At 38.5% G+C, this 11,900-nt stretch overlaps 1 protein-coding gene across 2 annotated transcripts in view; it reads right to left on the bottom strand.

The window, feature by feature from the left end:
• KCNIP4 (Kv channel interacting protein 4) overlaps window positions 1-11,900 on the bottom strand; it is a 57,668-nt gene that overhangs the window by 5,490 nt on the left and 40,278 nt on the right. For both annotated transcript variants that reach the window (XM_010133224.1, XM_010133223.1), the window contains exons 5-9: window positions 11,835-11,893; window positions 6,157-6,227; window positions 2,038-2,145; window positions 1,023-1,127; window positions 645-707 (exon numbers count right to left, since the gene is read on the bottom strand). In XM_010133224.1, coding sequence (XP_010131526.1) covers window positions 645-707; window positions 1,023-1,127; window positions 2,038-2,145; window positions 6,157-6,227; window positions 11,835-11,893 — 406 coding nt within the window. The remainder of the gene's footprint in view (window positions 1-644; window positions 708-1,022; window positions 1,128-2,037; window positions 2,146-6,156; window positions 6,228-11,834; window positions 11,894-11,900) is intronic.

Raw genomic sequence — 11,900 nt, 5'->3', positions numbered from 1 at the left:
TTCCTGCTGCAGAAGTTTATTCTCATTCCTGGCTCTAGAGGTACTGAGCTGCTTTCAGCAGCTGAAGGAAATTAACAGCCACCTGGGTAGTGTAAGCACTTGTAATGGATAATCACAATCAGTTCTTACTCCCTTGCCCTGAGAAAACCTGCCTAATCTTAACTCCTGCCATCCCACACTTTGCAAGCTCCCTCCACTCTCCCTCTCTAAGGCTTCCATGACTCGCTGTCTGAGAAAAACTCCTATAGAAGATAAATTTTTAGGCAACCTTATAATTATTATTGACAATCATAACAAGAATGTGTTTCCCAGCATGGGCAGAAGATAGAAATAAATATTTGGCTGAATGTGAAGAAACTTTTTGCTATCGAGTACAAACCAAACGCTGTTAGAGAGAGAAGGGGGTGCACAGCTGTCTAATAAGCAATGGCAGCTATTACATAACATCTCTTCTACAGATTCGGGTCACAAATATATTTATATTGTTTAATGGTTTTGTGTAATGGTGTACATACATACTCTACCTTGGGAAAACACTGTCTCTGGTATTAGGATTACCATCACTGTCACTCTAGACATCCGTGTAGTGTTATGATAGCATTAGCCAGCAGGTACAGGTCCAGTACTTATCACTGGGCACTTACTTTCTGGCAGCTCTCGATGAATTCATCTATGGTGACTACTCCATCTTTGTTTTTATCCATTTTCTGTTCAGAAAGAATAAGAATGTATGTTTATCCTCCTGAAATCCTGTGTAAAGCAAGTCCTTTTCATTATTCATTTCAGTTGTGTCAGCCTAGGAACAACCAGGCCAAAATTCTGTAAAGATGTAGTAAGTGATATACTAGAGTAAGGTTAAGGAGCTTATTGTTGAAAAAGCAAGGTATAATGAGTAGGTCCGAGAAATGTGGGATGGAACCACAGAGAAGGAAAAGGATTGCATAATTGGTAGGAGATGCAAAACTCTTACAATGCAAATCTTTCCGTGTCTGCTAACATGGCTCCTATGGTACCTGACTCACCTGGAAGAATGTTTCCACATGTTGTCTAGGCGCATCCTCCTTCAGAACAGGATAGGTGCATTTCCCCATCATATCATATATTGCTTTCATGATATCAAGCATTTCCTAAAGAGAAAAAAATATGTCTCTAATGTAGAAACTGCTTTAACTCAGAACATATAAATTATTTTTAGGATTTACATTTTAGAATAAATTTTGAGATTATGCCTGTTATGACTGAACAGCTTCAAGAAGGAACTACTATGTTACTAGAAATCTTAACATGTTAGTTCAGCTTTCATAGATAAACTTGTTAAATAGATGCAGATGTATGATTTTGATTTTCAGTTTTTTAGAATAAGTTCAAATTCATGGACGGGGCTTTGAGCAACCTGGTCTGGTGGAAGGTGCCCCTGCCCAAGGCAGGGGGGTTGGACTAGAAGATCTTTATGGTTCCTTCGAACCCAAACCATTCTATGATTCTGTTCTATGATTCTATGATTCTATGATCGTGGGAAGAATCTCCCAGGGTCTTGTGCATAAAACTAAACATGGCACAGTTTTGAAAAAAACATGTATTTTTATGAAAGCATTCATTTGGTCCAACTGTAAGTATGTGTTTGAATCCTTGCAGAATAAAAGACATAGAAGATTTTTTTATAAATTCTATTTCAAGTGAAAATTTTTAGAAGTAGATTCATAAAATGACTAACCATTACAGCCCACATACTTAAATATCCTACCAAACTAGTTTATTCTAGCGATTGTATGTGCAAATATGTAGGCATATGTTGAAGCCAAACGTTTCTGTACCTGAAGAATTCTGACCTTCTACAATTTCTGTAAAGAAAGATTTTCCCTTCTCATTTTTTATATATGCCACTAAAATGAGAAAATTATTTTTAGCATGTCTAGTTGCATAATATATGTTTATTTGTTAACAAGACTAATTTGACAGTTAAACCACTCTTCTTTCAAAGTAAGTCTTACATATACAACCTTTACTTTCAGTGATTAGTTAAGAAGTAGATCTTACCTCTTTAGTTATATATCCATCCTTATTTATATCATACAAATTGAAAGCCCAGTTCAGTTTCTCCTGTACTGTCCCTCGAAGTAAAATTGAGAGACCCATAACAAAATCCTGAATAGACAAAAAGTCTTGGTCAGTTTGGAATTGAGCAGTTTTTCAGAAACACTCAGAAATCCAGAAACGCATTTGTCAGAAGCATGGAAGTCTGGAAAGATGTGTTGTTTCTAAATTTTTTGCTTCACAATAAGTGTTAAGTATTGCTGTTTTTTAAAATAATTAACAGTTTAGGCACTGTTTACTACAGTTACAATTAATAAGTAAACTGAGTAATTTTCTATAAAACAAGCCATAGTTTTCTGTTAGTGGATTTACCCTCTGAAATGCCTCATATATGCAGTTCCTATTGAACTTAATACCAGGGAAAAGCAACCCCCATGGTTTAATGGTCAAAAAAGCAGCTTAAAAGGGAGTTAGATTGCTCTAAGCACAAGAGACCAATTTTTGGAGAACTGTCTACTAAGGAACATTAAATTCTTGCTAAATCTATACCTTGTTGGAAGTGGACTATGTGGTTCCCAGACCTTTCAGATGAATCTACTTCTGTCAACATTTGAAACTTTGTGTATGCTACAGTACATCTCATTACTTAAACCTTTTATTAGAAATATGATAGGGAATAATGTTTATGGTGTCCATGTACCACCATAACGCTTTTATCAGGCACCAGTACTCTATTGCTTCAAACCTATTTCACAGAAATGCATCAGAAGACTTTTGAGATTATTTATATGTAGTATTCAGTTACAGATTTTTGTTTCAAATATAATACTCTTCTGACAGCATAAAACTAATTTACATTTAGTGATCATCTTCCAGACTGGAGAATATCACCTGGGATGTATCATCCCGTCTTCTACATTTCTTAGCATGTTAACATTTTAAAACAACGGCTTTTTTTTTCCCCTAACAATCTCCTCCACCTTCTTCTATCTGATAAGCTTGAAAGCCCATAAATCTGTAAAATTGTCTCCATAATAGGTTGAGCAGAAGATGGCAAGAGCTTATATTTATATGTGCATTTCTATATCATTGGCAAAAACACACAGGAAGTCTTAGAGAAACATTAAAGCAGAGGAAAAAAAAAAGCTGAAAAAATTCTTATCACCAGCAAAGTTTATGTGTGCTTAAACTAGGAACAATGGAAGAGACTGCACTGAGGTTTGACAGAAATTACAATGCTCTGATGTACCACACAGTCAAATAAGTCCTTCCCCAGGATGGGTGGAAGAAACTTGAGTTTGCTGGTTTATTAGGGGCTGTATCTCAGCTTCTCGCTCTCCCCATCTGCAGAATAGGGTACGAACCGAATCACCAGGGAATGTTGTAGGTTTGCCATGTTCCAGCGCAGCCTGAAACCTTTTTCCCCTTTCCCCTCTCCAGAGGCAGTTCTCTCTGTGCAGGGTTTGGGGGCTTACAGCCAGGTTGCCCTTTTCTTCTGGTAAAAATTCAGTCCAATCACCCCCACCAGTAATCAGCAAATCAAAAAACTACCTGTGGTATGGAAGAATCTTTTTACTTCTCTTCTCTCTTTCTGCATTTTGAGTCTCTCTAGGTGAAAAATGAAATGTGCACAGTGGGGAAGCCACATAGTTTGCGGCTTTATAGGTTTATTCACAGAGGCATTTGACTGACATGTCTTGACTCCAAACAGAAGCCGAAACCTGAGAAGAGGGGTTGGCACTTCCTGCTTCCCCCCACAGAAGCAGTGAGTTCGCAATGCCAGCTGGCAAAATGCCTTTTACTGCAAGAAGGAAGGGGTGTGGGGGGGTCTCCCCTCCATGCTGGAGCCAACATTTTTAATCCATCCCACCACTCTCCACGCTCTTTGAAAAGTCCTGGCAGTCAGGTGAAGTCCTTAGTGACTGGAAGAAGGGAAACACTGCACCCATTTTTAAAACGGGTAGAAAGGAGGATCCTGGAAACGACCAACCTGTCAGCCTCACCTCTGTGGCTAGGAAGATCATGGAACAGATCCTCCTAGAAGCGCTGCTAAGGTACATGGAGGACAGGGAGATGATTTGAGACAGCCGGCATGGCTTCAACAAGGACAAGTTCTCCCTGACTAACCTAGTGGCCTTCTGTGGTAGAGTGACAACATCGGCGGACAAGGGAAGAGTTATGTATATTGTCTATCTGGAATTCTATAAAGCCTTTGACATGGTCCCAAACAACATCCTTCTCTCTAAAGGGGAGAGACATGGATTTGATGGGTGGACTGTTCAGTGGATAATGAATTGGTTGGATGGTTGCATCTGGAGGGTAGTGGTCAGTGGCTTCATGTCCAGATGGAGATTGGTGACAAGTCGTGTCCCTCAGGGGTCTGTACTGGCACCAATGCTGTTTAGCATCTTCATGAATGACATAGGCAGTGGGATCGAGTGCACTGTCAGCAAGTTCGCAGATGACACCAAGCTGAGTGGTGCAGTTGACATGGCTGAGGGAAAGGATGCCATCCAAAGGGACCTGGACAAGCTGGAGAAGTGGGCCCTTGTGAAGCTCATGAGGTTCAACATGGCCAAATGCAAGGTCCTGGTCAGGTCAATCCTTGGTATCACTCCAGGCTGGGGGATGATGTGATTGAGAGCAACCCTGCAGAGAAGTACTTGGGGCTACTGGAGAATGAAAGGCTGGATGTGAGCTGAGAATGTGCACTCACAGCCCAGAAGGCCAACCATATCCTGGACTGCATCAAAAGAAGCGTGGCCAGCAGGCCAAGGGAGGTGATCCTGCTGCTCTACTCCACTCTGGTAAGACCCCACCTGCAGTACTGTGTCCAACTCTGGAGTCCTCAGCACAAGAAGACATGAACCCATTGGAGCAGGGCCCCAAAAATGATCAGAGGAATGGAGCACCTCTGCTCTGAGGACATGCTGAGAGAGTTGGGGCTGTTCAGCCTGGAGGAAAGAAAGCTCTGGGGAGACCTTATAGCAGCCTTCCAGTACTTAAAGGGGGTTTATAGGAAAGATGGGGACAGTCTTTTTAGCAAGACCTGTTGCGATAGGACAATGGGTAATGGTTTTAAACTGAAAAAGCATAGATTTAAACTGGATTTAATGAAGACAATTTTTACAATGAGGGTGGTGAAACACTGGCACAGGTTGCCCAGAGAGGTGGTAGATGCCCCATCCCTGGAAACATTCCAAGTCAGGTTGGAGAGGGTTCTGAACAACCTGATCTAGTTGCAGGGCTCACTGCAGGGCTGTTGGACTAGATGACCTTTGAAGGTCCCTTCCAACCTAAAGCATTCTGTGAATCTGTGATTCTATGATCATGGCCTCAGATGGTCTAGTAGGCACAGACAGCTCTTTTGACAGTTTCAGTCTTTTTTACAATTTAAGTGGTGTGCTCTGGGTTTTCTCAGTCTGTTGTAAGTTTCTGCCTTAGTGGTATATGTGTCCTTTGGGGTAAACGGATACATGAATCTTGAAAGGGTCTTGCTCAGCTTGTCTTGTCTACATCTCAGTGACTAACTGAGGGTCACAGGGTTAAATCTCCAAACAACTCTTGCAGTCAATTGCCCATTTTACCACATTATTGCATTGATAACATCAGCCTTAACAGGGAAAGAAAAACATTTTAAAACAGATGGGTAGTTAAATGGAGGAAACATTTTAGACTTTTGTACTTTTAAATACATTTGCTTGATAATATTTTTTTGGTAGAGCCTTCTCCTGAAAACTAATAGAGTATGTGAGAAGTCCTACTTTGGGTGAGTCATCCCCATAACATTTCTTGTAGGTCAGAGCCCTTCTCACCTTGCAGAGGCAGGGAGGAAGATAAGGACTATTTTATGTAACTTGTGCATAAATCATGTTACCTTTTAAATGAACTGGTTTATAAATATATTATATAGCAGCACGGTCTGTGTTACCATTTTGGGATTTACAATTGTAAAATAGTAATGATTACTTTTGTTAATACATTGAAAAAAAACTTGAAACTCGAGTCCCATAAGCTACATATTTCGTACTGTGAGCCATATAATAAAAGCTACCAAGCGACTTAATTACAAGGAATGGCAAAATGTTCAATTGCAGGGAAAGAAGTAACAGCAACACTTACCTCAAAACTTACAGATCCATTGTGATCAGTGTCAAATGCATTAAACAGAAAATGTGCATAAGTTGTGGAATCTACAATTTAAAACAGTAAAAACAATTCATAGTAAGCACATCTTGTTTCATTTAATTACATTCCATGAAAAAACTTGATACCAAGATATATTTTGATACCAAAATTTGATAGCAAGTCTAAATTTTCAGTTCAGTTTAAACTTCTTTTTTGGCAGGGGAGGAGGGCTAAATTATACGTGCAAATATGTGCATAGCTGCACTGTTAGGAAGAGAAAATCTAAACTTCTGGTCTAGAATATCCTTATTCATTTTCATTTCCATTTCTATTAATCACTGATATCTGAATGAATAGCAAAGTCATGTTATTGTACTATGAAACATCCTGTGTTAATGGGAACGCTACTTTATCAGTTCAATGACTGTGACAGGGGATCTATCTATCTCATATGTTAAAAAAGAAAAATGCATTGATTTGTTCACTTTAAATGAGGGAAGCAGACACTACCATCTGTGCATCTGGCGTATCATTTTTACTCTGAACACAAGCTGAGCTTGTCAGAAAGCTGCTGCTGTGCTCGTCATGTGCTTACCCACAGCTGAGAGAAAATCCTCCCCAGAGAAGCAGATTCTTAAAGCTTGTTTGCTGCTTAATTCCCATGAACATCACATGAAGGCTAGTTGCTTAAAAACATTGGAAGAACTGGCTGTGACTAACTGAAGTGGTCAATGTGACTCTGAAATATCACCCTAAAAAAGTGATCCCTTCAGTAATAATTTGCATACTTTTCAAACCTACTGACCAGTGCATATCGACTTGTTTTAGAAATGAAAGACAGCATGAGTCTATGAAGCCTCTAAGTTTTTGCAAAGATCTATCCTTTCATTTCCCATGAATGCCTGCCAAACCTGCTCCAGGAGTAATATGTTGTGAACAGAGAACTTCTTCAGAGACTGCACTGCTGGTGTGTTACGAGCTGCTGGGGTTATGGGAAGTCAGCTTTCTTCAGTGTCTCTTCCCTCCCTCAAAACCGTGCAAATTAATGTCAGCTCAGGTATTGTTTACTTCTAATACTCATTGCTTTTCTCTTTCTACTTCATGTATTTACATTAATTTAGATTTATTAACATTAGCCTCACAAACTTTTAGTAAAGTGAGTAGTGTTATGAAATCTGTGTTCCCTTTGCAGGTCAAAACCCTCCCCATTGTAGAAAAACCTCATCAGTGCTAAGGTAACTTTTTCTAATTTCTTGGCACTAAAACATTTCACTTTTCATATGAAATTTGAAAATCTTTATTTGTCACAGCCCAAAATATTATTTTGAGTTAAACTAAGTCTTGGATCACTCACCTGAAATGTCGAATATTTGGTACCTTGACCCGAGGTACCAAATATACAACATCTTAAAACTTTATACTTCACACGTTCAGACCTGATATTAGTAAGTAAAGTCTCCCACCTTCAGTATCTTAATTTCATATGATGTGAAATAATTGTAACAAGAAAAAACCTCTGCAATCCTTAAACTCTGTGTCTGTTAATGCAATTTCAGAGAATTAGAGACCTACCATTATTGAGACATTTATTGACTGTATCCAGTGATCAGTGTAAAATTGCTTAGCAAAGCATGACCTAGCTTAAATAAATTCCCACTTTAACTGAAAAATGTAAATTTGTTGAATTCATTTATACTCAGGATTTTAATATAGTCATATTTTCTATAAACTACTGAGACTTCTGTTGTGCCACAGAATATACTATGCAAGCCGTGTTCAGGTAAAAAAAATATTATAGAGGTATAATTACTGTAATCTGAATTTTAAATAGCTTCATATTCTCTTGGCATTTGTTTCTTAAAAACGTGAAATATTCCCAATTATTTTCTTTAGATTTACGATAAGCACAAAAGTTAACGGAGATATATTTTATCATTTGCTATGCATATGTGATACAATATACTACTCTTTGTGTGATGGCATATGAAAAAAACCCTCTAGTTGAAGAATCTTTTCTTTCTAGTATCCCATTTAAAAAAAAAAATCAGAGGTCTTTTGCAGGGTTGGTTGATCAGGCAATTCTGGTCTGAAATTTTGCCTTCAAAAACACGGCAGGATGAGGTACACTAGTCTTTTAATTAGAGGTATTTAATGTGATCCTCCCCTCTGCTCCCAACCCCCTAAATCTTGAACATTAATCCTGTTAGACAAATGTTTAGCTTTTAAAATAAAATATGGGGTTTTTTTCAGGCACCTGATATCATAACTAGAAGGCTAAATTGATATTTTGACAGATGGAGACAGGAACAGATATTAAATCAGAATTCCTTTGAAATACACCATTAAAGCATTTTAAACATCAGAGACAAAAAATGGTAGTCGTTATACATCAAACCATGAACATAATCTGTTCTGTTCATAACTGAGGAGGACTGCGATAATTATTCAGCGTGTGGATTCGTATCTATGACCTGCCCGGCTGAAGAAAAAATCCCGACTTACATTTTAGGTGATCCATTACATGAATGCAGGGGGCCTATTCATTCACCTGTACGGCAGCGTTTTTCTAAAAAGAAGGTACTGAAGTGCCTTTGTGGCTTGGAAACCTTGTTACAAAGCTACTTCTGCCTTTGAAAATACATTGTTTTTTACAATCCATGTCTACTCCTTTGGTACTCTTGTGGCCCTCTTGTCCTCTTTCTTTCTATTCCTCCTGTACCTTGTCCTGGATAGTCCTGAAGGTCACATGATGAAGTGACTTGCTGGATGACATCAGAAAATTGTTTTTTGGTGATTGCTTGGTTACCCTGAATTAACCCTGATTAAAATCTTACACAACATCATTCTGTTTGCTCAGATATTAATTGTTAAAATGATACATCATATTTTATTTGATTTTGCATTATGTAGGCAACTGGGGCACAGATCTATGTGTGTGACACATTTTAATTTGAGGACAACTTTCAAACTTTTAATTTTTCCTCTTTAATGTTCAGACATACATAAAAACAATATTTTAACTGCAACTGAAACTTGAAGGCCTCAGCTGCACACAGTATTTTGGCAATACACTTACTTAAAGAGTTAAGCATCCAGTCTGGCTGCTTAACTAGATACTTAAACATGATGATCTCACCCTGTTGTTAGCATGCAAGACCAATTAATTGGGCTTTGAAGACACCTTGGCTAGTGTGAGGAATTAAGAATAGACTTTGGCTTCCATAGCTCTCAGAAAATGGCAAAAGTCAACATAAGCACCTACAAAACGTATAGAAAATAGCTCAAGTCTCAGTGGGTCCACAGAAATTAAAGGGTTACTGGTATGAACTGTTACTCTTCCAAGGAGATTCATCTCTTCTGCTGTTTTCACTGAATATTTTTCCTGAAATTTTGAGGAGAGCTACATAAGGCTTTCACATTTGTTTGTGTTGACATTATGCCCTGTAGCATGCAGTTGGGTGGAGGTCATGGAAGATGGGGAGAGGAGAGGGATAGCTTCTAATGATCACTTCTCGGTAGTCTTTGCTGAGATCTCTGAAACAGCTTGATTTAGAAAACTAAAAATGCTGTTACTAGTACACAACAACATCTGGCACTGATGAATGAATTAGCTGGATTTGATACTTTTCTATCCTGCTAAAAATCCAACTTTTTACTGTATTTTACTGAAATTAAGTGAAGCAAGAAGAAAAAGCACCTTTTTTTTTTCTAGAACAGTATAGCTCCCTTGTTGCAGATAGAGTAACGACATTGTTGAAATTGCAATGACTAGTGTAATTGTGTGCCCCAGTAATGCAGTATTGCCATTGCTACCAAGAACTCACAAATTTTACAGAGAATTTGCCCCAGACAGAGGTTCATCAGCTTGCAGCTTTGTTTCTTGTGGTTTGGCTGTGACAGCAGTCTCTCAAACTGATCGAACTTCTAAGGCTCTTTGGTTTTACTTTTGTGGTACAACTATAGCTTTATACAGGTAGCAGAAACAGGCAGATATTCTATGTAGCAGTAGGTATTTAGGACTCTAACATGATGCAGTGGAGAGAAATTTTTGCCTTGTTCACCAGCAGCGTCCTTGAGCAGGAGAGAGATGGGATGCACTGCAGAGGAGAGCAGGTGTGGGATGAGAGAGGATGGGGTGCAGGCTGGCACTGGAGAACCCACAGTTATAAACAACTCGCCCATGGTCAGTTAAAGAAATGCTGGTGTGGAGCTGAACAAAACTGGGTTAGGGGTGGCAAAGAGAACAAAGAAATAGTATCTTACACTTGTGAAAGTCAACACCTATAATAGATTGGATTGGAGCTGTAAACCAAAGGATAAAAAGGTGTAAAAAATGTGTTAGCAAACATGTAGAAATGACCCCAGGTGAATCCTCGAGGAGGAAGAAGAAAGAACCACCTGAACATCCTATTTCTCCTGGGGAAGAACTTCAGATGCTGACAGTCCACGGCAGTCCCCACCTCCTACCACAAGTGACCAGAAAAAGGGGTAGAAACTGAGAATTGAGTATGTATCAATTTTAACTCCATTAATATTCTTTCCCTTCTGTAACAATTAGGTCTGGACTAACAAAGATTAGGTTTATAAGATTACATTTATTCTCACAATACATTTTAGCTTTACTTTTAGAAAAGTTGTACTTTCTCTGGCACATAAACAATTTTGAGTGTAACAATAGCAAATATAATAAATTTCTTTATTATTATTTTAAGTGTAGTAAATCACATGCAGAGAATTATTTTCACTAGCTAAGTTAACTGAAAAATATAATATCAACCTTTTTAGCCTTTTGCTCTTCCCTGCTGAGTATGCCTATTTGTTAAGGATTTCAGTAATGGTAATCCACACTGAATGCTGCTCTTTACCTTCTAGGTCTTTATTCAGACTGAAACTAATTGAGAGATGTTTTGCTCCTACCAATTAAGCGTGGGGCTTTTTAAAATAAAAGTGAAAAGAAAGAGCTACCAACAGTCCTAGGGAAACAAGCAAATCTCAAGAACTGTGGGAGAAGATGAAGAGGCAGGACTGAAGAGCTGTAGGAGAGTATGAAGAGGGAGGGTTGAATGGTAAAAGCAAGAGGAAGACAAAAGAGGAAAACAATTAAAATTAGAAGAAAATCTGAGGTTCAAGACAAAAATTTTAATACATTTTTGTGTTAACTTCATTGCACTAAATGATAATGAAGATCAAGAAATTAATGAAACTCCTGTAAATTAATTAATTTAAATTAGGTTTAGCAAAAAAAGCCCTCGTTTAAGTAGAGAAACCCTGTAAGTCAAGGGAGTTGTGCCATCAATATTAGAGGGTACCTCTAATGCCTCCTACAGCTCTCTTTCCTACTGTGCAGGGTTTTGTGGAATAAAAGAGAATGGAGAAGACTGTGTAAAAGGTTTAAAAAGAAATAATCTACTCAGAGAAACCTGCTTTTCAAAGGTACCCAAATGCAGGTAGTAGCTTTGTAACAGAAGACTGACTTGTAGGTATCATTGCATTTCATTTAGAAATAGATACTTTAAAGTGTCCCCAGCCATCAAGGAAGTACCCCATGAGTTCAGATAGAGCTTGAGACAACAAGCTTGTTAATGTGAACAACAGGCTCTTTTGTCAGGCTTAAGAACTAACAAACGTAACTCCGTTCACTGTATCATTAATTACGTCTGCCAAGCACTCACCTCCCTGTGGAAAGAACTGAGAGTAAATCTCTTTGAAGGTTTCTTCATTGACAACACCACTGGGGC

The sequence above is a fragment of the Buceros rhinoceros genome, unplaced genomic scaffold, assembly GCF_000710305.1.
Source record: "Buceros rhinoceros silvestris isolate BGI_N320 unplaced genomic scaffold, ASM71030v1 scaffold5023, whole genome shotgun sequence".
NCBI classification, from domain to species: Eukaryota; Metazoa; Chordata; class Aves; order Bucerotiformes; family Bucerotidae; genus Buceros; species Buceros rhinoceros.
This window is presented reverse-complemented; position numbering and strand designations above follow the sequence as displayed.